At 38.4% G+C, this 27302-nt stretch overlaps 1 protein-coding gene across 10 annotated transcripts in view; it reads left to right on the top strand.

The window, feature by feature from the left end:
- The window catches only part of WDFY3 (WD repeat and FYVE domain containing 3), a 152295-nt gene that overhangs the window by 102373 nt on the left and 22620 nt on the right, over positions 1 to 27302 (top strand). For 4 of the 10 annotated variants that reach the window (XM_021541464.4, XM_021541457.4, XM_021541458.4 and 1 more), the window contains 22 exons: positions 1109 to 1220; positions 1637 to 1827; positions 3255 to 3407; positions 4967 to 5040; positions 5143 to 5304; positions 6642 to 6736; positions 8822 to 8942; positions 9711 to 9928; positions 12522 to 12757; positions 14016 to 14150; positions 15670 to 15849; positions 17327 to 17371; positions 17818 to 18051; positions 19376 to 19475; positions 20123 to 20283; positions 20828 to 21057; positions 21790 to 21899; positions 22738 to 22920; positions 23829 to 23986; positions 24826 to 24903; positions 25634 to 25861; positions 26585 to 26638. In XM_021541464.4, the coding sequence (XP_021397139.3) occupies positions 1109 to 1220; positions 1637 to 1827; positions 3255 to 3407; positions 4967 to 5040; positions 5143 to 5304; positions 6642 to 6736; positions 8822 to 8942; positions 9711 to 9928; positions 12522 to 12757; positions 14016 to 14150; positions 15670 to 15849; positions 17327 to 17371; positions 17818 to 18051; positions 19376 to 19475; positions 20123 to 20283; positions 20828 to 21057; positions 21790 to 21899; positions 22738 to 22920; positions 23829 to 23986; positions 24826 to 24903; positions 25634 to 25861; positions 26585 to 26638 (3258 nt within the window). The remainder of the gene's footprint in view (positions 1 to 1108; positions 1221 to 1636; positions 1828 to 3254; positions 3408 to 4966; positions 5041 to 5142; positions 5305 to 6641; positions 6737 to 8821; positions 8943 to 9710; positions 9929 to 12521; positions 12758 to 14015; positions 14151 to 15669; positions 15850 to 17326; positions 17372 to 17817; positions 18052 to 19375; positions 19476 to 20122; positions 20284 to 20827; positions 21058 to 21789; positions 21900 to 22737; positions 22921 to 23828; positions 23987 to 24825; positions 24904 to 25633; positions 25862 to 26584; positions 26639 to 27302) is intronic. The other 6 variants (XM_077783021.2, XM_077783020.2, XM_021541460.4 and 3 more) reach the window with 4 other exon arrangements.

The raw sequence follows: 27302 nt of genomic DNA, 5'->3' as shown, positions 1-27302 counted from the left end.
ACTTCAAGACAATTTGCTTAATGCAGCCAGGAACAATCTAGTCCAATCCCCTTCCTGTGGGCAAGGACATTTTCCACTGTGTCAGGTTGGTCAAAGTGCAGTCCAGCCTGACCTTCAATGCTTCCAGAAACTGAGAACTCGCAGCTTCTCTAGGCACTAGATGGCCAATCTTGGGGCCTTCTGTGATGGGGTGACTGCATCAGTGGACAAGGGAAGGGTTACAGATGTCATTTATCTGCACTGCTGTAAAGCCTTTGACATAGTCCCCCACAACATCTTTCTCTCTAAACTGGAGTAAGATGGATTCGGTGGGTGTTAAGATGTATGAGAAAGTGTCTGGACAGTTGCATCCACTGGGTAGTGGTCAATAGCTCAGTGTCCCAATGGAAGTTGGTGACAAGTGCTGTCCCTCAGGAGTCCATGTGGAGACCAGCATTATTTAATACCTTCATTAATAACAGAGAGAGATCAAGTGCACCCTCAGCACATTCACTGATGAAACTAAGCTGAGTGGTGCTATTGAAACACTTCCAGGCCAGGATTCCATCCAGCGAGATCTAGATGAGTTCCAGGGCTAGGAGGGCCAAGAGAAGTGAGCCAATTGGAAGCTCATGAGATTAACAACACTAAGTACAAGGTGCTGCACCTGAGTCAGGGTATCAATCCAGGCTGGGGATGAACAGATTGAGGGCAGTTCTGCTGAGAAGACCTTGGAAGTGCTGGTGGAAGGGAGGCTGGACATGGCCCAGCCATGAGCACTCACAGCCCAGAAAGCCAAACATGTTCTGGGCTGCATTCAAAGTACTATGGACAGCAGGTGTGGGAGGGGATTCTGCCCCTCTGCTCTGGCAAGACCCCACCTGCAGTGCTGCATCAGCTCTGGGGTCCCCAGCACAAGAAAAACATGGTCCTGTTGGAGTAAGTCTAGGGAAGACCACCAAGATGATCAGAGGGTTGGAGCATCTCTCCTGAGAGGAAAGGCTTAATCTGGGTTTATTGTATGTTACTCCTGATCATAGTAAGAAAATTTGTAAGTTATGCATTTTAGGCTTGCATAAAAATAACCTCCTCCCTTCAACCCCTGCTGGTTTTTTCTTGTTTTCTTCAGCTGGCAATTTCTTCTCATGAAAATGCCACACCTGTGAAGCTGCTACATAACTCAGCAGGGCATTTGAATGGACCAGCACGCTCCCTTGGTGCAGCTTTGATAGGGTATTTGGGTGAGTTGAGTGCTTAAGAATTATTATGCTTTGAAGTTATTAATTACTTGTCAGTAAGAACTTAGGTCTAGAAGACAAATAATGTGATTGATGAATGTTAATGTTGCGTCGTATTTATTGAACATCTTTATATCTTATGCATATACTATTATCTTTTTTTTTTGCTCACATGAGATGCGTGTTTCAGTTTATGATTCATTATTATGAAAATATATTAAATTACTTTACCTTAGGTCATAAACTATTGTTCTATATTTCCTTCACTTCCTGTTCTGAGGTGTCATAATTCTTCTAGTAACATTCTTTTTAAAATTCAAGTACTTCTAAAATGAAAATTGCTTTCACATTTTCACAATTATTTCTTGCAAAAATTAAATTTGAATATATTTTAATTAATTATCTCTGTCTGAGGTCAGGAGTAAGAACATTTGTCCCCAAACCTGTTGCCACTACACTACAGTACATTGGTGGGGCTGCTGCTATTTTGGGACTTGTAGCCATGGCATCAGATGTGGAAGGGCTGTATGCAGCTGTGAAAGCCTTGGTCTGTGTAGTAAAGAGCAATCCACTGGCCAGCAAAGAGATGGAAAGAATCAAAGGTTATCAGGTATGTAAGAAATGTCTTAAAACAGACTAGGCTCATGGAATTGAATTGCACTATTGTCATGAGAGTTCCCATGGAAATCTCTTGTTGTGCTGTAACCTGAGTTTCTCTTTAAAAGTTCCTTGCTCTCTTGGTTAATTAGCATAGATTAATTATTTATGATGTCTTTTAAAGGAGAGGGTGAAAGGTTTTTTGCTAAGCCGTTGTGCACATTTAAGCTGCATTGCAGAAACTGAGCCTTTAGTACCATCAGGGAAGAGCACAACTGTCTAGTCTTTTCTTGTGATTTTGAAACCACCCATGGAAGCCTGGGAGCTTGTGTGTCTGATTTACCACCAAGAGAGAGGATAAGGACACATAAAAAAACCCAAACAAGTGAACTCCTAGAAGCATCCTTTTAAGAAGACTGCATGAATTTTGTAGTTAGTGATGCTGTTTCCTTTCAAGCTGAAGACATTAATTCTCCATTGGGATGGGGACTTATGCAGAAGGATTGGTTGACTGATTTGAAAAGGTCTTCACATGAGCAATGCTTTTTATGTTTCTCATGGAGGCTGCTTTACTGAAGTAGAAAGTTCTGTCGTTTGGGCTGTGTATTTACAAACTTTGAAATGCTAATGCCTGGTGCAGTTGCATCAAACATATCTTTCCAAGGAGCCTGGTGCAGACCTTGGCTTACTGTGACCAAACAAGTCTAGACAGTGTCCTTCTTGTACCATGAGTAGTCAGTGGATCATCACAAATGGCCTTACATTCCACTTGTATTGACATCAGCAAATAATATGGTTTGAGGGAGATTCCCAGAAATCTGTGTTTTTTTAGTGTTTCAGTGAGGATGGTAAAGCTGAACAGGCCAGGATGTTGAGTGTTTAAACAAGTTTGCTTCAGAACAAAAGAGACTATAACATTGTCTGGCAAATGATTCTTTCCCAACCCAGATTACAAGAAATTAGAGCAGAAGCGGGGACTGCAGTCATGCCTAGGGAAACAAAGTGTAGCAAGAAAAAAAAGAGGCTTATTCATATTTATGTTACTTTTTTTCAGTGCCAGAGTACCTTGCATTTGGGCATGCAGTGCTCTAGGCCTGTTCTATTTGTCTGCCATGTCCAAGAACCCAGCTGCTTGAGCATAAGCTATCTTAAACTGACTGCCAAAGAGCTGAGAGCAGTGTGTGTGTCCCTAATCCTCAGGCCTAGATCCTGTCTGTGGTGTAAACAGATGTGTTAGGAGCTGGAGAGCGTCCTGAAAAAGCCACTTTTGTAATGAACTGTAATGCCACTTTCGAACTCTTTCATCAAGAGTATTAAACAGCAGACATACTTTAAGGCCTTCTCAAAAGGGGCACAGGCATTTAGTCTGTACTCCTGCATGCTTAGACAATATTGCTGTGTGCTCACAGGACTAATTCCTTTTCTGTTTGCTTGTTCAAGCTGCTGGCAATGCTGTTAAAGAAGAAACGGTCCCTGCTGAACAGCCACATACTCCACCTGACCTTTTCCTTGGTGGGAACTGTTGACAGCGGCCACGAGACATCCATTATCCCAAATTCTGCTGCCTTCCAGGACCTGCTATGTGATTTTGAAGTATGTAGAGCTGCACAGAAGAGTGATTATTATGCTGGATAGTGATTAAGTCAGATGCTGATAGTGTACCTTAAATATTCAACTGTAGCAAATTAGGCTGTTATCCTGAGAATGTCCTGTTTCTTATATAGTACAGTAAAGCAGCTGAGCAGCAAGATTATTGGTAAGTTTTCCCACTGAAATGGCTTGAATCACTGCACAAACAATGGATGGGTGCTACAAATGTTTCTGCTTTTTGTTGTTTTAGAAGACAACATTCTGTAGTTTTTTGTTCCTCAATTTCTTTTCACCTGTGTGTTCTACTGCAGTACATATATCAGGGCATGAAAAGTGCCCTGAAAGTAAAAGTAGGAGGTAAACTTTCAACATAGCATATGGAAATCACTTTATCATACATCTCCTGCAAGGTTATTAGTACGGGAGTCAAAATTTTGTTTGCATGACTTATGAAATACTTAAATGTTGTGTTAAAGTAAGGAAAGTAACAAATTTCAGAGGGAAATGCTAATGCAGTAGAGACTGATAAAAGATTCCCAGAACTTACCCTTTGATGTGTGCTCCTTTGGCATTATCTGTACCTGACATAGACTGACTAAAAGAATTCTGACTCATATACATTAAAGTAAAAACCCTGCTACCACTGCTAAGCCAGCTATAAGTTGCTGACTTAATATTGCAAGTCAGTTTTGCACAAATGACTTAACAGACTTAACCATTTCCTTTTTTAGATGTCTATTTGATTATTTCAAAGCATTCCTGGAAACCTTATTTAGGAAGAAAGTCTGAGATTTTGGCTATTTTTTCAGTTTTTTGATTGTTGTTTTAATTACTTTATTCAGAAATCAGTGACCCAAAATTCCACTTAATTTAGATAAATTATATGTTCTTACTCATGCAGAACAGAGAAATAAAAGTTTTGTTCTCATCATTTAAAATTATAAGATCAGAAGAAAAGCAAAAGCTAGAAAGCTTTTCATTTAAGCCACTTTTATACACCAGAGAACAAGTATTAATTATGCTTTGTTCAATAGCAAATTAGTTTTAAGATTTGCAGCTGTAACTGTGAGCTTTCTGATTTTTTTGTCTTGTATTACTTCTATTGATTGAACAATTGATATTTTGGGGGTTTTAGTAGAGAATCTAAATAATTTAAGTGCAGGTGGTGCTAGATAAAAAATAAAAGCAGGGAAGACCTTGAATTTAATCTTGGTGGAAGGTTGTAAGCTAATTTTATGAAGACATAATCATTCACCTAAACAAAATAAATTTAACACAGCCTTGTAAACCCCAATAACTCCTTTGGAGTCATTACACTGTCTGTTTAAAGTTGGTGCAAAAAGACAAGAGTGTGTGACCTTTTGTCTAGATCCCTTTATAAGTTTTCAGCATGGTACTCTTACAGAGAATATTTTTGGAACCAATGTGTGGTTCTTCATGCCGAGGTAAACAGTCATATATATGAATGATTGTAGTATCTTCTTAACTTTTGATTTATTAATGCTTGTTTTTAACCCACAAGTCGACTTGTGTACAAAAAGTACTGATTTTTCTTATTTCAGGTCTGGCTTCATGCACCCTATGAGCTTCATCTGTCATTATTTGAGCACTTCATTGAACTCCTCACTGAGTCAAGGTACAAACTGATTCAAGCCTAGTAATAGGATTTACCGGATTAGGTGATAATTAGAGGATACTGCAATTCTAAATGGCTGTCTCATTTCTTTTCTTCTTCTAGTGAAGCAGCAAAGAATGCCAAGTTAATGAGGGAATTCCAGCTCATCCCAAGACTGCTGTTGACTCTTCGAGACATGTCCCTGTCTCAGCCCACTATTGCTGCGATTAGCAATGTGCTGAGCTTTCTACTTCAGGGCTTCCCCAGCAGCTATGACCTACTCAGGTAGCCCACCCCTGGATAATTTTGTCTTTCTGGGTTCTGTTATCTTAGTCAAAAGTACTTCATGGTCATACTGCTGAGGAGTGTGTGATATGGAATGCTCATGGACTGATTGTTTTTTGCCTCTATGAACTAGATTGAACTAGACATTAGCAATATGTTGAAGCCTTGATTTACATAAGTTTTTCAGTTTGTATCTGACCAAGCATAGTTGAATGGTCAAACTAGTTTAATGTTCTACCAGGGAAAAGTAAAGGTGCTGAGCAGCCCCTTTTGTTCTTGTAAAGCACTAAGCATTCCTACTGAATATCACTGAATATTATTTGACACAGGCTAAAAAGATATTTCTGGTTAAAATGCAGTTTTGATTACTATCTTGAATACAAGGTTTAGTTCCAGATTTTTTCTTAATCATCACTGTATAAAAAGGTATTTAAGGCTGTCAGATATAGTACTACTAATTCTGACTGATGAAAATTACACTATTTACTGCAATTCATATGTACAGGAGTATTTTAAATGCTTTAAGAATAGTTTAACTCCTTGATAACTTGATTTTTTCATCTCTCTTTGCATATGCATGGTCATGTTTTCAGCTCCTTACTTTTAAGTACAATTAAAGGTATCAGAAGCTTCAACCTGAGCATCTTACCTGTCTTTGTTTTAACTATACAGGACAAAAAATTATTCAAGAATAAAACTACTGATTTTATGCTTAATTGGTTTCAGACTAGATTGTAAACCAGTGTTCACTGTTCTCCTTCCCAGAAACAAAGAATGAAAAATGTTGCATAACTTGGGAAAAGTTGCACTAGCTAGGAGCCATTTCAGGTTAATTGCAGAGTAAAGAGGTATATTGCATCTCTTTTCTTGGAGCGGTACATCAACGTCTTGTAATGGAAAACCATTACCCTGTGTCACATAACCTCAAGCTATAGGCATAGATGTTCTTCCAGAGTTGAGTAACCACTGTTTTGATGTAATAATTGTTCAGCTGTAAGGTGTTGAGAATAATGTTTTGTTCTCTTTTAACTTGAGGTGTTCCTTTTACTAGGATTCAATGGTATCTCCCAGTTCAGTTTACTGAATCATAGCATTTTCAGGGTCCCTTACCTGCAGACTTGTCTGCAAGTATTCTATTAATTACTACAAATTAATTTGTGATTTGGCTGGTAACTTTAAATGACAACCATTTTCAACAATCTTCAGATGTGAGAAAGCTGACATTTTTGGGTATCTCCCTGTCTCTGGTGTCATGGTTTTACATTTAAGGTGAATTAGTGATAGGTGAGAGTGCGTCTGTCATGTCAATGAGTGATGTTTTTTCTGTATACATCAAGGTTTGGACAGTTCATCTCTTCCACTTTACCTACATTTGCAGTCTGTGAGAAGTTTGTGGTCATGGAAAGAAACAATGAAGAAAAGCTAGATAGTGGTAAGTGTTGACAGTACTTAGAAGCAGTAGAATAAAATACATTGTGGTTTCTTCTGTGCTTGAATACAAAAATATGTAGAAATAGTGTCACTAGCAATGTTGTAATACTGTTATAACCTGGCTGCCAGTTAGTGGGGTTTTAGTTTTCAGTATTGAGTACAAAGCAGAGCAAACCACTTTTTTTATTGTTTCCTTCATTTATCACTGTATGGTTTTGTTCTCTTTCCTCCACTTGCTCCTTCCAATCAGCTGTGCATCTCTGCTTCTTTGTGGGAAAAGAAGGGAAAAAAAAACCCAAACAACTGGTTGCTAGGTGCATCAGCCCTCCAGGTGTGAAAGAAGTGAAAGAATTAGCTAAGACAGCCTACTAACTTTTTTTAGGCAAAAAAATAAATGTTACCATCCTTCAATAATTCTTACATTGAACTGTTTTGAGACCATTTTTACCCTTATATACCTTGTGCAATTGCATTTTCAATCAGTCTCCCTGAACAGAAATGTTTTATTCCCAGTAGATGTCAGCTAAATAAATAGAAGGATTCTCCAAAGAACCTCTGTTTCTACGTCTCTTGGGAATATACTGGTGCAGAGGGACAAGTGAAAGATGTTTCTTTATTTACAGTTAGTTATATTGGTCTGGTGTCACAAAAAACATGGTTTGGGCAGTCTGCACATTCTGGAGAGGGGCTTTTCACGAGGGCATGTAATGATAGGATGAGGGAGAATGGCTTCAAACTGAAAGAGAGTTGTTTAAGATTGGATATACAGAAGAAATGCCTTACTGTGATGAGGGGGTGGTGAAGCATTGGAACAGGTTGCTCAGAAGAGTTGTGGGTGCCATCCCTGGATGTGTTCAAGGCCAGTTTGGATGATGCTGTGAGCAAACACAGGAAGTCCAGTGGACGTGTCCCCTGTCCATGGCAGGGGGGTCGGAACCTCTCTGATCTTTAAGGTTCCTTCCAACCCAAACCATTCCACGGTCTGGTGGGGTTCATTATCTTCCTGTGCCTCACTTGTTTCTTTGAATAGTTTTGGTTTTGTGGCAAAGATTATTAAATTTGAGCTTTTTAGTGAAAAAGAGTATTGGGTATTGTAGGGAGATCCAGATTGGTGTTCCCACTACAGGTCATGAGTTTCGTTTGGGTTTTTTTCCTCCGCGCTAAGAGCAGCCCAAGCTGTTTTTTGCCTACACAGGGGACTGAAGAACCTTGGGGAGAAATTCAGGGTGTGGCAGAAATGAAAAGAGAAGCTTTTGAGGCAAATGGTATGATATTTTTAGGTTACTGGAGTTCACTACTTCTGTTGGATTTATGCCACAGAGGATCCTTTGTGTCTGTATCTTGTGCAGAAATTTTCTTGTGTCTGTACCTTGGTCCAGAAATTTTCCATTTATCTGTCTGTCTTCATTTTTGCATATAATGCCTCAAGCTGGGCTGCCTTTTTTTTTTTTTTTTTTTTCTTTTTTTTTTTTTTCAATAACATAAAAGCAGGGTCTTCCTTTGACAGCATAAGCTACAGCAAGAGGGATTTGCAAAATAGCTGTAAAATTAGTCCTGAGCTGCATAGATTGCTTTGGTTGCAGTAAATGTATTTTTCAACTGATGATATGCTTGGGGATGTGTTGAAGAAAAGGAGACTAATTTTTCTCTCTATTTCTTAGATTTGGAGGGATTTGGGAAGTATCAGAGTCAATTCCTTACAATTTCCACATTCCCCCCAACCACTCTGCTTTCAAAATGCAAAATGTTTATTTAATTACATGTTTTGCAGTTTTGAGAGAAGGAGAGATGGGAGGGAAGGGTGACAGATAGTAACCACCTCAGTTCAGTTTACTGTCTGAGAAGCTATGGTTCTCTTTTACCTGTTCTTCAAGCTCCCAAAGTCTGTAGGACAGTGATAAGGAGGCACCAGACATTTCTCAGCACTGTATTACAGGATGCTTGTACTTTAGCACAGCTTCCTTGGAGCCTGATTGGCGGGTCAGTTTGTATTTGCTTATGTATGGAATTTATGAATAGCCTTTGAAATGCCCAAGTTCCAAAATCCTAATTTTGCCTTTTTTTGTTTGGTTTTATTCAATATTAGGAACAGAGGATGATTTTGGAGGACTTGTTTCAGCTAATCTTATTCTACTGCGGAACAGGCTTTTAGATATCCTTCTGAAACTTCTATATACATCTAAAGAAAAGACAACTGTTAATTTGCAGTAAGTACAAAAAAATCATTGAGGCAGAGAAAGGATATCACATTTTATTTCAAGGGGAAGAATTATACAGCCTCCCTTCAAATCACTAGTTGAATTGCATTGTTTTATAGGAAATGTTGAATGATTTATACAGATGTCGCTGAATTACTCTGAGATATGTTAGTAGAAGTTGGAAGCTTTATTAATTTTGTTGTTTTCTCTCAATTTCATGTGTGGCTATAGAAAAATAAAACTGTCAAAGAGAAAACTTTTCATTTTAGAGAAGTGGGATAGTCAATTTCTCCTTTGGTTGAGATTCAGAGGCTTCAGTACAGTGTTATCATTACAATCATTGACCCTAGAATGACCCTTAAAATTACAAAAAACACTTTCAAATGTTCCCAAGTAACTCCTCCTGTAATGAAAACAATGAAAGAAACAAACTTCCTTCATTTTTTAATACCTGTTCATTAAGAAGACGTGTGAAAACTTCTTGTTCAACAAGATGATTTCAGTTCAGAATTCCGTATTTGTTATCAAAAGCAGCAATTGGAGAAATCTCATGCAATGGAATTAGTCCCAGGAACTGTATTTAGTCCTTCCTTTCTTCTAAACAAACACACATTACCTGTTTCATATAAGGAGTTGGTAAGTGATATTACTTGTTTGTAGCAGACTTAACTACGAATTTGCTCCTGAGGTTTGCCCTGCAGTGGAGGACATTGATTTTTGCTGTCTAGTTGGAAACTAAATTCTGTAAAATGTGACTTGTTTTTTCCATTTGCTTAGGGCTTGTGAAGAGCTGGTCAAGACACTGGGTTTCGATTGGATTATGATGTTTATGGAAGAACATCTTCATTCCACCACAGTCACAGCAGCCATGCGAATTCTCGTGGTCCTGTTGAGTAATCAGTCCATCCTTATGAAGTTTAAGGAGGGTCTCAGTGGCGGAGGCTGGCTGGATCAGACGGATTCTGTCCTGACCAATAAGATTGGTACTGTGTTAGGTAGGCATCTCAGGGATTGCTGGGAGCACCTGTGCTGGGGTTTTGAGCTGTGGGTTATTGTGGGGGTGCTGGCTAGCTGAGGCCTTTCTGTTACTCCTGTCTGTGCTGCCATCAGATGCTTCTGCACTTCATCCTTCTTACAAGCAAGTTTTAAGATTTCCTAGGCAAAAGGGAGTGGTTTTACAAAGCTGCCCTTAGCTGACATGACATAGATGTCATTGTAGTCCATTTTGGTGCATATGTAGCTAATTGGTTTTTTTTCTCTTAACATCAGGGTAAGGTTAAGTGTGTCCCAGGGGCAGACATGGCTGAGCTACGTGCTAAGGAAGCATAGAGCAGCACTTAATGCACACACTGATAAAAGATTCAGTAAAATTTGTTTGCTTGTTTACTTTAAATAGTTAATTGCACAGTGTTATATCTGAGCTGCTTTGACTAGTGAGTGCTGTGTCCATCAGATTTACCAGTTTGAATTTTTGCTGTCTTGAAAATTTCTGTGTTCACAGTATCATCTCAGCATTCCTTTTCCTTTCCCTCTCCTGCATTTCTTGTGTACACAAGCACACTTTCTATTAAAGGCTTTTTTTTCAGGTTCTTAAATCCTCAGTTAGACAGGTTATCAGACCTCTCAGTTACCCCTTGTGATCTAGAACTGTGTATAAGACTTTAGTGCTACAGGACCCATTTTGAGCATCTCTGAGCTGTCTGAAATGTATCTCCAAATGTTTGAAATAACATGTCAGTTCTTTATAGAGAGGTGTAGTAGCAATTTCTCACCAACCTGTTTTTTTTCCCAGTCAAAATAAAATAGTGCTTTTCAGATGAATGTCTCTTCAGGCTCTGGTTCAAACTCATTGATATTAAATTAGGGTCTTTCATAAGCCTCAGTAGCCTTTAGATCAGAGCAGTATCAATAGTACTTTGTTACTGTAAATAGCTGTTCAAGGAGGCACCTGTGTTGCAGCAGTACGTGATTTGTTACTGTACTAAAAGTTTTTCTGAATTGGTTTACCTATAAAGAAGTAATTGAAGTATTGTTGAAGTGATCTTCCTTCAGGAAGAGAGATCTTCCTAAAATAAAAATACAAAAATATTTTAAAAAGTATTTATTTCTGCTTTGTATCTTTGATAGATTTCAAATATAGTATCTTGTTATTTTTGTTTAAAGAAAACTCTCTTTTTACTGTTTTCCACAATATCCCTCAGGATATTCAGCTACGAGCATAGGATGGTTCTTTGCATTGCCATGAACTAGGAGGATTAAGGAAAATAGTTTTTCAGAAGCTTTAAAACACATGCAAATATTTTATTGTTAAAATAAAAAGCTTCTGTTGTTTGGCTCATTCTGATTAAGGTTCTGTATTTCATTAAAGAAACAATTTTGCACATGCATTTCCCTTGCCTGATTGTGCTTTAAAAACTTGAAAACTGTTGGCATTTTAGGGAATAGACCCATTCTTTATTTAGTATGTACTTAAAGTATTCAATAGCATAAACATTTTCTTCAGTCACAAAATCTTTTTAAGTAAGATTTTGATTTACAATTACATTTGAAACCATTTTTCAAGTTTCCCTATTTTTCCTATTATACTATCACTTTAATTGAATCCAAGCTAGACTGTAGTGAAAAAGATATTTTTAAATTTGAGTCTCATAACCTGATAGTGACAGATTATCTAATTTTTGTATGCTGCATTTTTTAAGAAATTGTAACATACTGTCTCCAAGATTTCTCATTAAACAGTATGATGAATTTTTATTGAAGATTACTGATGGAATTTCTGCAACTGTGTACCACAGATTTCATTAGTCTGATTTCTGATAGATTTCTGTTTAAAAAGTCAGTTTCTAGTGGAAAGTATATCTGTATTTGAGCCTCAGAAAAACCACCTGACCACTGGCAGTATCAGACCTACAGCTCAGTACTGATGTGAAAACTGAACTGTCTTCCTGCCTCTTTCCTTGCTTGAAGGGCTTCTGCCACCCAGGTGTATTATTTATGATTTTTTTTCTTTAAGACGTAGATAGAAGCATGGTCACAAAAGGTGGTTCTAGCAGAACTTAAATAAAATAAGACTGTTTAATGCTTAATACCAGGTGATTAATCATTAACAAAATATCTGAAATAAGATGCCTTTAAGACTTCTCTGGACACAAATTAGCTGCCCATTGACTTAAATGGACCATGGGTTGCTGCTTCATTATTTAAATCTGTAACAGGTGATATTTCACTCTCAGCCAGCAAAATACCTATTTTCAGAAACCTGTGTGTTTAAAAGTCAGAAATTATGGTCACAACCAGAAAATGGATGTGTATGTTTGTTTAAGCAGTTATATTATGCACTCTGTATGGAACAGTGTCATCTATGTGGTACTGGAAAGCAGTGATTTCCTTTATTTTTTAATTGTTTATAAAAAAAAGAGACAACTGAAGCAGAATGGTATCGTGTGATAGTCTGTATGTGCACGTCTGTTTTGTACAGCATTAGTTTCTGAGGAGGTACCCTTTTCATATCACCAGGTGAACAAGAAGGGTCCTCACAGGTAATTCCCTCTTAATGTTGTTGGCTTTGTGTCTTGTTTTCTCTCATAGGGTTCAATGTCGGCCGGAGTGCTGGTGGCAGATCGACAGTGCGGGAGATTAACCGGGATGCTTGTCACTTCCCAGGCTTCCCTGTTCTGCAGTCCCTTCTCCCAAAGCATACTAATGTGCCTGCACTCTATTTTCTCCTCATGGCTCTTTTCCTGCAGCAGCCAGTCACTGAACTGCCTGAAAACCTGCAGGTCAGTGCACCTGTCATCAGCAGCCAGTATAATCAGGGTGCCAAGGTAGGGATTATCCAGTACGATGTGAATGCAATTCTGTCTGTCATGAAAGAAAATAATGAATTAACCAGGCCCTTTCCTTCTCTGCATCTGTCTCACAGTCATGATGTGGTGTTTAGTGCTGAGCCCTTTGGGTTGGTAGTATGTAGAAGCCAGCCTGCTATGGCTTAGCAGTCACTGGTGTCGCTCTAGTCCATTTTGGGGTCAAAGAAGAAGTAGATCCCTGGTTCAAGCTGGCATGCAGTGGGCATTGAAGGGAACATAATCTTTTGCTTGCTTTCTTTGGTTGTGAGGTGGGTTTTTGTGGTTTTTCATTTAAGGAGTGGGCAGTTGTTGTAAAGAGAGTTCATGGGTTACAGGCAAAACAAGGTTGCTTTTATTTCAGAAAGTCTCTGTGGTTTTATAGGCAGACAACTCAGTTGTTGCTGAAAAATGATGGTTGTACTTAATACTGAACAGGTTATTTGGGGATTTTTTGAAGTAAATGAATAGATATTATATGACCTATAACAGTCCTAGGAAACCCCAGGGTAGGTGCTTTATGAAGAAAAGCCACACACACTCCAGATAGACAGGGTGCCTATTTAGAATGGGTGCAGTGCTGACATTATTTATCAGTGAGATCTGGAAAGTAAAATTTTCAAACCAGAAGGTGCCTGCCTTCTTTCTCAAGAGGAATACTTGACAGCATATTCAGGACTCTGTTACCATGAAGTAGAGGCATGAAACTCACTCCTGTGCCTACTGAAGCATTGAAGTATGACAGTGTTAAACTGAAACTAAATTCAACTACTTAGTAGCTCTCTTAATGCTAGAGGTGGACAATTGGTCCCTTTTTATTTTTAATTGATTTAATTATTTAGACTGGCTGGAAAATACAACTTGATTTGTGTTGTTCTTTTTTTTTTTTTTTTTCTGTGGGATACCATGTGACCATGTGGGTTTTACTGCTAGATGTGAGTCAATTAAGATGATTGTGTGGCACATGTGCTGACAATTCTTTTGTTTCAAAACAATTACATACTTTATGAGACGTGAGAAGAAAGTAAGAAGATGAGAGTTGCAGTTTCATTAGCTCATGGTTAAAAGAAACTTTCTTCAGTGACATGTGACCTTCAAATGACATTTGGTGATAAAGTTTGGAGAATGTAAAACAACTAATTTTTTATCTACTGCAAAATGAGTATATTATAATAAATGGCAATATACAATTGCACAGGAGAAAGGGATTATTTCATGTCTTCTCTTTGGCCTCTTGCAGTTTGATTTAGATTCCATTTGGACATTCATATTTGGAGTTCCTGCCTCCTGTGGCACTGTTACCTCCTCAATTCACAGTGTTTGCACAGAAGCGGCCTTCTTGTTACTGGGAATGCTGAGGAGCATGCTGAATTCTGTAAGCATCAGAAATTTTGCTTGTATTTCAGAACAACCATGTTGTTCAAGTTTTCCATGTAGTTAAAAGCCAAATTAGAAAGGTCGAGGTTTTATTAGTATCATGACAAAATTGGCAGTCAGTTAGTCTCATAATACTTGGGTGGAAAGCAAAGCCAGGGACCTCATAAAACGGGAAAGCTGGACAGGACAGAATGCACATCCAACCAATATGATTAATGCAATGTTCTCCCCTTTATTAGTGAGAAGGTGGCAGTTTTTATACACTTCCATATAGTTTACAGTTTACAAAGGCACTCTGACTGGCAAGCTAACATTGTTTACCTTTGCCTTAAGGTGGTCAGGCTTTTCACACTGCAGCTCTACTCTAATTCACACTCAAATAGCTCGTTACTTTGTAGTTACCTTAACATAATTTCTAACTGCGCCACAACTGAATTCCTAGTGCATCAAAGGCTTCTAGGCCCCATCAAGGCTGCTTATCAGGGGCCTAGTCTGAGTGGGTAGCTCAATTCTCACTCCAGACATAAATCATGCCCTCTCTCGCTCAGAAATTCTGTAACAGGAAAGTGTAATTTTCTTGGGGTTTTTCTATGTTATTTTTCCCCCAGTATCTGTAGAAATATTAGTAGCCACAAAGTTATCGCTGCTTTTCCACAAAAAGGCTGGGGTTTCTGTTTAGCTGCAGTTAAAACAAAACAAGAAAGCAGAAGGATAGAATATCCTTGGCAGAGATAATTCAATTTCTTATCTCGATTAACATCATGGGAGAGTGTTTGAGACTCTGTATCCCATCTTCTCAGAGCAATGTGAGTTGCAAATTTCATTCATGAACCTTCTCCATGCAGAGAAGTCCCTGACTATGAATAGCCACATGCCAGAGGAAATTAATTTACTGCCAGAGAAGTGTGTCATCTTCTCATCTTTGAATCTAATGTCAAGAGTAGGGAAAGTTGGTTTCTCAGTGGGAAAATTATGTATTTCCTTGAAGCCAGAACGTGTTATCTGCTGAAAATTGCCTCCTGAAGTGCTTGAAAAGCAGCACCTGTTTGGTTGTCACCTGTTGGATCATCATGTGTATGTGATATGCTCTACTGTTTGCATGTTTCTTCCAAGGTAACATGTCCAGAAGCATCTTCTGGACAAGCGTACCTGTTGCAGTCCCCACTCCTGTTGTCACATGTTCTGTCTCTCTGCTGGTGACCGATCATTGTATTTGGTCCTCACCTATTTGGATGCACTTCAGACATGCTTAGAAACAGGTGCTATGTCTTGTGTGCTGTCACCAGGCGTGTTCAACTGTGCCATCACATTTTGGGTTGGTTTCAGTCTGGTCATGTTTGCCAATATTTCTGAGTCATTACATGATAGGGCACACATTTTAGCTTACAGTCAATGATGTGCTATAAAATGCAGTTGGTCTCCTATTTGAGGGGTGCTTGAAAGCGTGCTCTTCCTTTCTGAAATAAGTGTTCAGTTGGTGCTGTCTGTGCTAATCTGGTGTTTGTTTCTCAACCCAGCCCTGGCAGTCAGAGGAAGAAGGCTCTTGGCTTCGGGAATACCCAGTCACCCTGATGCAGTTCTTTCGGTATTTATATCACAATGTACCAGACCTCATTTCCTTGTGGATGAGTCCAGAGTTCCTGTGTGCGCTGGCAGCAACAGTGTTTCCTTTCAACATCCGACCATACTCTGAGATGGTAGGAAATCCAGCTGCTTGCTTGTTCAATTTTTCACATGAGTGTTACTTTTGAGGATTTACCAATTACCAGTCATACCAAGAGGTCATCATCAGGACTGCACAAGAGGCCATCATCCAGGAGCTGGATGTTTTGTACTTGGATTGTGGAACTGAGAGAAGAGTATGTTAAACTGCAGGGCAGTTGTTGTGCAGGGACATCAGAAGCAGCATTTTAGGGGCAATAGGCAGTTTGCTTGTTTTTGAGTGGACATTATTTTCAATTGTATGACAAATGATAGCTCAAGTTACACAAACAAAAGAGCCTGTCAGCCCTCTGCTATGGAGGATGTGATGAAACCTAAAACCTCTTTTTCCTCACGCTTCCCATTCATATTCGTATTTCTGTTTTTGTGGCTTAACCACAAAACAGTGTTCTTGTATTTCCTGAAGCTACTGAGGTCAAGCCAAGAGAGGATGTGAATTCAACTTTGCTTGCATTGCTGGCTGTAGTTTTCTTTCTTTCTAGTGTCATTTGCAAATGATACTATTTCTAGAGTATGAATAGAAAGCAAAAACCAGATATAGTTAGCCAACATCTAAAAGTAATTTTATTGAGAACATGGAAGGATAATTACTCTAGAGATTGCCAAATGCTAGAACTATGGACAGTATGATAAAAAACTTCAGGAAATAATAACTTGTGGTGTGCTATTGTTTTGTTGTCAGTAGAAGTGGGAGACCAATTTTTAACAGTGCCTGCTGGCGAGTCTCTCATAAAGACGTGGGGTTTTTTGCTATTTTGTTAAACTTGCATTTAAAGTAGATTTTAGGAGTTTGCTCTCAAAAAAATGTTCCATTTACAAACGGGTAATGCTGATTTGGCATTCACTTGTACAGGGTTTTTAGAGGAGCCTTGTGTCTCTAAGCAGGCTTTAACTACTAGAACCTATGAAATTCTGTGTAGCTGCCTGGCAACTTGAGCTCTTTACTGTTTCAGGGTGCTCCTTACTCCAAATTGGTTTACTCCTCCAGTGTTTCTGTTTGCCCAGATGTGTAGCACTAGTCAGTTAGCTGAATCACAGCCAGATTTCTGCAACAAAACATTAGTCTAAATTCAGGCTTGAGAAAAGATTCTTAACTTTTTAAAGGTCTTTCAGCTTTTCTGAGATTGCTGTTGAAATAGAAAGAATATGTATTTGGGTTTCTCTTAATTTCTTGAAAACACTCTCCTGCTAAAGCAGACCAAATGCTCAAAACATTTGGTTACTTGACATGTAAGCTGGCAATGCAAGAAGCCTGTTGAGGGAGATCATATTGTCTTCTCTTTACTTTAATGAAGGGAGTTGCATAGAAAGAATCAGTCTTCTGGATTTGACAGCTTTCATTACTGTTTGTGCTTTTGTTACAGTCCTCTTTAAAGAGCTAGCCTTTCAAGCTTTTTGTTCATCAGAAATGGGAAAGCTGTGGAGACCCTTTTTTTTTTCTTCTTCTTTTAGAGATTTTTGGGAAACCGGCTTACCCATAACTGCACTCTGATGAAGGTATTGTATTAAAAGAAAAAAGAAAAAGGCTCAGTTCCTTTTTTGTTTTATGTTATGTAAGCTTGATGGCCTTTTTTAGTTGGCTTCTGTCTTGATTTTATTTTAACTGCTTTAGTTAATAACTTTTTCAAAAAATGTCTTTTTCTTTTTCTTTTTTTTTTTTTTTCAATTACAACACTTATTTTTGCCAAGTATCTAGAAATCACCCAATTCTGTTGGTCAGGGAGCATGAAACGTAACTCATGCCAGATCATCATTTGCCTTGGGAATCCAAAACTGGATGTTTTCATACTGGGGAACTGATTCTGAATCATAATTTTCTAAAAGGCTTCTTAAGAAGCAAAATGTGAAGTGAAATACCATTAGAAAGACAAGCAAAGAATAGAGAAGTGAATAAACTGCCATTAAGTCTGATCTCTACAGTTTTAACACACTGGTTTTTACAGGTCACTGATCTCGATGATGAGGCTGGGTCCCCAGCTGAAGAGTTTAAAGCCTTTGCAGCTGATTCTGGCATGAACAGAAGCCAGTCAGAATACTGCAATGTGGGCACCAAGACCTACCTGACCAACCACCCTGCCAAGAAGTTCGTGTTTGACTTCATGCGTGTGATGATCATTGATAACCTGTGTCTCACACCAGCCAGCAAACAGACTCCACTGGTAGACCTTCTGCTAGAGGTAGAGTTTCTTTGTAGTTTGTTATGATTTTGTTGTTTGAGCTTAGTTGTGACACCTTATTTTCCTAAAATGTTTTTTGTTCTATTACATTACAAAGTTAGGCTAATGATGACCTGACATTCAGTGGAATCGTTATGAAATAAGAGTGGAAAAAAAAAGAAACACTAATGTTTCATAAAGAGTAGCTTGTTTACCTTTCCTTAATGGCTTGGAAAACCAGCATAAGAAGCTTTCCTCAAGTTTTATTTTGTGGAGTATGATTCAGTGGTTAAACACTTTTCCAACTGTGACATCTGTATTGACTTTGTTGAAAATATAAAGCCCCTGCAGAAATTCGGGTTTCTGTTTTGCTTGTGTTAGATAAAAAGACATTGTGCCATAGATGGTGTCAGTTAGATAAAAAGACATATGAGGCCATATACTATAAAACCTCACAAAATAACTGTGTTATTTTGCTGTAAATCAATTTCTGAAGTTCATGACACTTGAAGAAAGCATTGTCCTACTGATGGTGAGGCAAGGAGGTGAGGAGTTCAGTTACTATTTAACAGCCTACACTTTTAGCAGTACATTTTGAAATGTTCACATCACTTCTCATTCACCTTGATCTACCTGTTAGTTACCTCATCTTATGTGTTCCTGAGTCTCCCTGATTTTTTCTGAAAGCTGCAGAAATTTTGGGCCATGCTTGTATATTTCCTAACACCTCTTCGCTGTCACAAAGCAAAAACAAAATGTCAGAACATGTTACTTATCCACAGACACTGGGAGGCATATTTGAGATCATGTTCAAGTGGCTGCAGTTCTTCTTCACAGCTCTTCTAACTTGTTATCACTTGTCAGCTTTATTCACCCATTAACATAAATAGGATTGGGTAGGTACACACTGCTAAACTTACTGTTACTTCTCTTTCTGCAAAAAACCATTATATCTGTCCCATTTGCTCTTTGTTTACTGAAGGAGGTGACTTGTGTCAACTAAGGAAATCACAGGTTGAACATACATTTATAATGGAGAGTTTCATGCATCTTTTCAGAATGTGCTCTTTTCCAGTACCTGTTATGGCAGAAGATAAATTTCCTGGATTTAAAAAAGGAATAATGCCTACTCCACAAGACTGCATGCAGCCAATGTCTACTTGATGTGCATGCTTAGATTTTTTGATCAGGCAAAAGCTTTTTACTTGAGGCAGAATGTTAAAAGAAAAAAACACTTCAGTTCATGGGAGCTGAGGGAAAAGGAAATAATATAGAACACACTCCCTCTCCCTATTTTTTGCTCATAGATATTCATTATCTTAAATTATTTTAATATCTTTTTTAGGCTTCTCCTGAAAGATCAACACGAACTCAGCAGAAGGAGTTTCAGACATATGTTTTGGATGGAGTGATGGACCACCTACTCGCAGCTGATGTTTTATTGGGTAATGTAGCAAAGTTTAATAATCAGTCAATTGATTTGGACACTGTTTTGATTCTGTGACTTTTTTTTTTTTTTTTTGTGTTGCTTGTTACAACTTGATCATCTTAATTTTTTCCCCTGCCCTTTCCTTTCCTTTGATGTGTAAATCGTGTTGATGTGCTTGCATGTTCCCTCCCTACCTTGATTGTGCCAAAGCTGTAAAATAGGTTATTCACAAAACTACATGGCTTAGGGGGGCCCAGTCACATTTCATGGTGGCTTGCTGGACTTCCCAGGAGCTCTTGGGCTGCTCTACCTCCATCCCAGGTGTCATCAGGGGCTGTATGCATTTCTGTTCAAACTTCCTTGTAAGGCACCCCATTTCTTGCCACAGGAGTAATTTGTCTGCCTGTGGGTGCAGTGCATTCATAAAATAAATCCGGAATCATGTTTTTAAAATGCAGAATAGTTTTTTTTTAAAGTCCGGAGCCGTGGTTGCTTATATTGAAGGGAAAGTCTTCTAGTACAGAAGCCATGAGGTTTTAGCTTTCATTGACTGAATCTCTTTCTCTTTTATGCAAGTCTAGAAAGCGTAAACTAATGTGAATGTATTTATGCAGATGGGGTTATTCAATAAATGTAGAAAACTTTGGGGTTTTTATTGCCTAGGTGAAGATGCATCTCTGCCTATAACAAGTGGAGGAAGCTACCAAGTGCTGGTGAACAATGTGTTTTATTTTACACAGCGTGTGGTAGATAAGCTTTGGCAGGGCATGTTCAACAAAGAATCCAAGCTTCTTGTGGACTTCATAATCCAGCTCATTGCACAGGTAACAGGGCTGTTATACTAGCCTGCCTGAAAATTTTTGCAGATTATGTGGAAATGCATGGAGTGATGTCACTAAACAATCTGCTAGTGATACATGTTTGGGTCAGCACAGAATTATGCTTTTCTTTCTCAGGCTCACTCTCTCTTTACTGAGCTTTCTTAGCACATCTTTCTGTGAAGAGCAATTGATCTTTCAGATCACATTATTTTTTAGAAATCCCCCCAGAATAAACAATAAAATATGCCTCACATGAATTTTGATAAGCTCCCTAAATTTACCTTGATATTTTTGGGAACCTTCATCACACGCTTTTATTGGAAATTGTTAGAAGATTTGCTGTTAGAAATCAGCAGCATCTTTATAGATGTTAAAATTCAAAGTGTTTAATCATTAATGTCATTTCAGTCCTTGAAATTAATGGAATTGACACTTACAGTAAAATGCCAATTTTGGAAAATGAACTTGGGTCAATTCAAGGGAAGATTGTGTGTCAGCAAAATGAATTGCTGCTGCTTCTGATCATGTTTTTTTTTACTCCTGTCAGTCAAAAAGAAGATCTCAGGGACTCTCGCTGGATGCCATTTATCACTGCCTGAACAGAACCATCCTGTATCAGTTCTCAAGAGCGCACAAAACTGTTCCTCAGCAAGTGGCTCTCCTTGATTCCCTAAGGGTCCTTACTGTGAACAGGAACTTAATTTTGGGACCTGGAAATCATGATCAGGAGTTCATCAGCTGCCTAGCTCACTGCTTGATTAATCTGCATGTGGGAAGGTAAATATCTCAGGCCAGTGAGTTGCAAGCAAGCTTAAGAAATTCATTTTGAGACAAAATTAGGTTTGAAGATCCTTGAACATTTTTACCTCCTTTCGCAGAGGTACTTTAAATACTGACAAATGTGTTTATCAACTATTTTGTAATTAACCTTTTATAAATCAAAATGTTTTAAAGATGAAAGGAAAAACTGGTGCTAGGTAATTAGTAGTCAGAGGATTCTATCACTGGATTTACTTTCTGTTGAATCATATAATACAAATTCAATATCTTGGTATTTCTTCTGTATAGCATTGAATAAGGCCAAGTCATGCATTAAATCAGGTGTCTGTGACAAGTGCTGTAGACACCTACTTGCATTGCTGCAAATGCCAGCCTGGCATTTTCATTTGTTCTTTCCAAGAAGATCCACAGCTTGTGGATCCAAAGTACTTAGTAACAGTCATCAAACCCCAGTGTTCTCCATTTCTGGCTCCTCTGTTTTGTGTTTCTTCAAATATCACCATCTTCTGCTAGTGACATAAGTATCCGTGGCACATCATCTCTTCATAAACCTTCAGTTCAGCTTGTGATTACAAATTGTCAGAACTCAAATGGACAGAAGTGAAGATGCTTTGTTGTAGTAGTGTATATTAATCTTTCTGAATCTGATACAAAGTCAACTGCTTTATCTTGGCTTGAGTTTTTGTGTCCTTTTATTCTGATGGTTGTTAATCCATTGTGTGTTTGTAGCAATGTTGATGGGTTTGGATTGGAAGCAGAAGCCAGGATGACAACTTGGCACATTATGATCCCCTCTGATATAGAACCAGATGGAGTCTACAATCAAGATGTCAGTGAAGGTAATCTGAGGTTGACAAAGCCACAGATGTCTCATATTGCCACTTCTGTATTGTCATCACTAATCTTTTACTTGGGGCAGGATCTTGTGGTATATGTGTGTTACTCAGTTACCCTCTGGAGGGGTGTCGGGGCTGTGTGTGTATAAAAATATGTTAAAAATATATGAAAATACTCTTGGAAATACCAAGATAGACAGATTGAGGATAAATTAATGTTTTGTTAAAATAGTAAGAGCTCTTCATTGATTTCTGGACATGCGCCAGAATTAGAAATACCGTTTTATATGCACTCTTTTAAATGCAATAGAAGTGTCTCATTTTAAGATAAGAAATATATGGTATAAATGATACAATTACTATTTTGTGGCATGCTTACAATCTTTCACTCAAAGGAAATTTATGAACTAGCTATGGAGGAAAGTATTCAGTGATTCTTAAATGTGTGTATTTAGTATTGACACAGGTACTTAGGGACACATATGTAAAAATCCTGAAGCATAATGTATTATAGAATTATATATATATTTATAGACACAGACTCCTATTAGGTTTTTTCAATCTCATTTTGTTAATAGATGGGTGTAGGAGATGATTCACAACTAATCAGAGCCAGTGTTTCAAATTCACAGAGAGAAAACTGCCAAAATTAATTGTTAGACTTTCTGATAGCATACATAATGGCAAAAAAAGGCGCTCTGGCCAAAGGCATTTCACACATCATGCAAGGGGAAGAGAAACTACAGTGTAATCACAGAAATTACTCATTTTACTACTGTAAAAATACCAATTCTACACGCACTACAGAGAGCTTGTGGTTTGTGATCTTGTACTTATACAGGTCGACAGCTTCTTCTAAAAGCCATAAACAGAGTGTGGACAGAGCTGATCCACAGTAAAAAACAGGTCTTGGAAGAAGTTTTCAAAGTGACACTACCTGTCAATGATTGTGGCCAAGTGGATATAACTGTTGCCAGACCTTTCATTGAGGAAGCGAGTTTAAAGTGTTGGCAAAATCATTTGGGTAAGTCCTGACTGAGGATTTGTCTGTCCTGAAGGGTGGATTTCTTCAGGATGAACTGTATGCACTGGATGTTTAAATATAGGCTGAACTTTTTTGTAGCTGTAAATACTCTATAAACTGGCACTGTGTAACATAGAATCCTTCAGAAACTGGATCATAAACAGGATATTCTTACACTCCAGTGCACAGGGCCCTCTGTGAGTCAGCAAATGGCATGTTGTGGATTACAGTGGTAGAGGCACTGACTCCTCCCCATGAACCCATGGATTGTGATGACCTCTGTTACCATTCCCAGGATTCGATGTGCCAGGCAGGGAGGGGGATCCTCTTGTGTATGTCTGGGTGCAGCCTGCAAACTGTTGGTCTGGTGATGAGATGGGAAATCAGTGGTTGAGCAGTCCTTCTCTAGCAGCAGTGATGCTATGACTAATTCTTGGCTGGGAAATCTGTTCATCATAGGAAGCAGTTCTGCAGGAAAAGGATCTGGGAATTCTGGTGGACAACATGTTAAGGACAAATTAGCTCTGCATCCATGTAATGAAGATCAATTGATGCTTGACTGAATTAACAAGAGTTTAGACAGCAGAAATTACGATTCCATAGATGTAACTCATTTGATGATTTCACAGTTCTGAAGTAATTGAAGTTTACCTGGATGTACAGAAAACATATTTGGAAACCTGGAATACTTGTTTTTGCAGTGTCTGTGTTTCTGTGTATTCCTGGCTGATGTTTGCTCAGGTTTCCAGTATCTCCCTGATGGTTAGTATATTTGCAGAAAGCATTTGAATACAGCTGCACCTTTTTTGAAGCAACAGAAAAGGTCATTCTATCTAAAAAAACAAGCATAATGGGGAGAGGGGGGAAAAAAGCCTTCTAAAAAGTACTCCCAACACTTTGTTTTTCAGCTCATGAGAAAAAATGCATCAGTAGAGGAGAGGCTTTGGTTCCAACCACACAGTCCAAACTTTCAAGAGTCAGCAGTGGATTTGGCCTCTCTAAACTGACTGGTTCCAGGAGAAACCGCAAGGAGAGTGGACTGAGTAAACACAACCTCTCTACACAGGTATTTTCTGTCAAGAAATAACATGCAGTCTAAAATCCAGCAATGTGTGTTCAGGATTTGTGGTAAATATCCCAAGGTGGAGTGTCTTACTGTGTGGGAAGTATTATCTTGTGCTTCGTTTTCTTTCCCTTTTTTGACTATGCAGACTGGGCATCTTGCTTCTGTGTGTCTAATTTAGTAGGTCGATCTGCATACCTGTAATATTAAGCTAAGAGTCCAACCCTTCACTGTCAGTGAAGCTGCTCAGCTGCTTCTGGTTCATGACTGTGATAGTCTGGGTCTTAAATTCAGCTTGCAATACTGCAGTGAAATGGAAGCTGTGATACAGATGTTGGGGTTTTTTTGTTCAGCCCTCAAGATGGAAAGAGGGGTTTGAAAGTTTTGTGGGAAAATATGTTGCTAGTTCTCTTTCTGAACTGAAAATTAGTCAGTGGCTTTGAGAAATTAATGAATTCTCAGTGCTCTCAGTCCTTTTACTGGTGAGCAAGTATATAATGAAAGGGAAAGGGAAGAACTTAAACAGAGCTGACAGGAACTGTTCCTGGTTGTATAAGGAAAGGAAGCAATAAGTGAAAACAGAGATACCATGGGACAAAGGGTGTCTTGAGGATTTCCAGCAAACTAGGCACCATCCACAAAATATTGTTCAAAAAGGAAGAAGGGAAAAGTAATCTTACTCAGTGCCAATCTTTGGCTGTTTAGGAATGTTCTGAATGTTTATTTTAAGGAACTATTCTTTGTAAACAAGTTTAGCAATGTGATGTATTCCTAGGCTTTTCATTCAAACAAACTCTTGTTTATAAAGTGTTATTCTGTTTGTCACTTTGTTTTTGTCTTAGGAAATTTCCCAGTGGATGTTTACTCACATTGCAGTGGTTCGGGACCTGGTTGATATGCAGTATAAAGAATACCAGGAGGTATGGATAGCTTGCAGTGCTAATTACCTGATGCTGATACTTTGGCCTGTTAAGATTGTACCAGTGCATTTTTCTCAGAATGAGGCTTGTGAAATATTGAACTCTCATTGGTGAAATGCTTGAATGCTTACGTACAGTTGTTATTTTTAAGGGGTTTTTAGGTACAATCAAATAAACAAACGAGGAAACTCGATTTGGTTGTAGATGAAAACTCTTGTAGCAATATCACGTGTTAAATGTGAATTTCTTTTAAGAAGCTTACATTTCTAACAAGTGTAAAAAAAACCAAAGCAGGGAACAAAAAGAGAGAGATTGGAAATACATTGTATTTCTAAAACATCGTAGAAAAACTAAGAGAAAATGTGGAGAAGCATTGTGTCTAAATGCTACTTTCATAGTAACACAAAGAAAATTTTATGGTATCATGCAGTAATAGAAAGTGGCTGGTCTGTGCCTTCCAGAATGAAATTGTTCCACCCTGTGGTATCTGCCAAACATTCTCAAAGACATTTCGTTCAAACTGGTTGCTGAGCTACGTGCTATAAATCTTAAGAAATAACTTCTGAGAGAAACAGGTCATTTAAAGCAATTTGTTAAAAAAAAACACCAAGCTTTACTTCAATGAACTTCTCTCTCCTGTGCAAATAAGGACAGGAAGTCCTCCTGTCAGCTAAATATTCTTAAAATATTTTTTTTAATTCTGTGTATTTACAAATGTCTTTGTGTTCAGCGTCAGCAGAATGCATTGAAATACGTGGCTGAGGAGTGGTCTCAAATCGAGTATGAGTTACTGCGAGAGCGAGGGCTCTGGGGGCCCCCAATCGGCTCCCACCTTGACAAGTGGATGCTGGAGATGACTGAGGGGCCCTGCAGAATGAGGAAAAAGATGGTGCGGAATGACATGTTTTATACTCAGTATCCCTACATGCCCGAGGCTGAGCAGGAAACAAACTTGATGGTAAGTACTCAGGAGTTTGGGATGGGTGATTACACATCCTGTTGTAAAGTGCTTTTTTTTTTTTTTTTTTTTTTGGATAGGTTTTTCTTAAGAAGGATACTTTACTCTGTTGATAAGACCATAAGACCTGTTATTCTTCTCTCTGTCCTAAATGGTTGGTTAAGTCCAGTTGTTCTTCATTATATATTTAGGGAAGGGATTGTGTCACTTGGCTCAAGCAAATTTGGATATATTGCAATGTAATGTGAGGTGTGCTGAGTGATCCTGCCAACAAACAGCACTGGCATCTTCAGAAGCCTTCAGAGACTGAAAGTTCCATTACTGTGTGAGGTTCAGTCTATCTGTGAAGATGGTGGACTGTGGAGCAGAAATGTTTGTGGCCTTTGAAAGCTTTGCAGTTAGTTCCTATTAATTTTGAAATGCTGCTTTTAAGAAAGGAAGCAGTCTTTATTATGTCTTTTTAAGCCTGTGTGTATGCATGCAGGATTTTTTTCCCTCAAATTATGTCTTGAGTGTCAAAGAACTTTAAAAAAGCAGAGAAAAACATTTAAGTCAGTCAATTTTAAGCTATTAGATATTTTTGCCTGCTTGTGGTCTGACACACAATACCTGTAGTGACAGTGTAATTCACATGAAGTAGAGAACATTCCATCATACATTCTTCTCAGAAGTGTTCTTTCTCTGATGTAATTGATGCTTATGTAATTGATGCCCTGTTTCCAGTCTGACTTCTCAAACAGACTTCCTGAGACATCTGATGATACCATTTCTCAAAAGGTAAAGAAACAAGTACACTGACTGAAAGAATGTGAAATAAATACAATTTCTCTTGCATGTTAGGCAGTCTTAACAAGGCTTCTACGTTTGGCTTTCAACTTGCTCTTTCAGTAAACAATTCCAGACCTAAGCGTTTTTTCAGTAATCACATTAGAAGATGTTACTGTGCTGTCTTCAACCTTCACCTAATAAAACTTTCTGTAGACCTTCCCTTCTTTGCTGCACACTAACAGGATGTGTTGGGCTGTGCTACCACTGTTCTCACTGTGTTGTTGCTTTGGGACTGAAACTATTGGTCAGTGGAACACATTTAGTAATGGGCAGCATCACTTGGAAGCACTTACTGGGAAAGTGTTTCCTTCTAAGAGAGGATCTGGGGAGTGTTTTTTCTCCTTTTTGTCCATAATGGGCTTTAAAAGGCCGATTTTTGTTAAAGCCCATATTTGTCTTAGCTGACTCTTCGTTTTTGCTATTAATAAAATGCACACATTTGCTAAAAACATATGAATCCTTTCTTGAAAAGAATAGACATGCTTGGAAATGGCTTCTCTGCCAGCATTTCAGTATTATGCCTTTCTCTGTTAATTAGAGTCGTGGTCTTGCCCATCACTAAGTACAGTAATATGCATTCACTCATTTTGAATTACCTTCTACAATTATCTAA

This window comes from Lonchura striata, chromosome 4, assembly GCF_050655825.1.
Source record: "Lonchura striata isolate lonStrDom1 chromosome 4, ASM5065582v1, whole genome shotgun sequence".
Lineage (NCBI taxonomy): Eukaryota > Metazoa > Chordata > Aves > Passeriformes > Estrildidae > Lonchura > Lonchura striata.
Note: the sequence above shows the minus strand (reverse complement) of the source record. Positions and strands in the feature narration are given on the sequence as shown.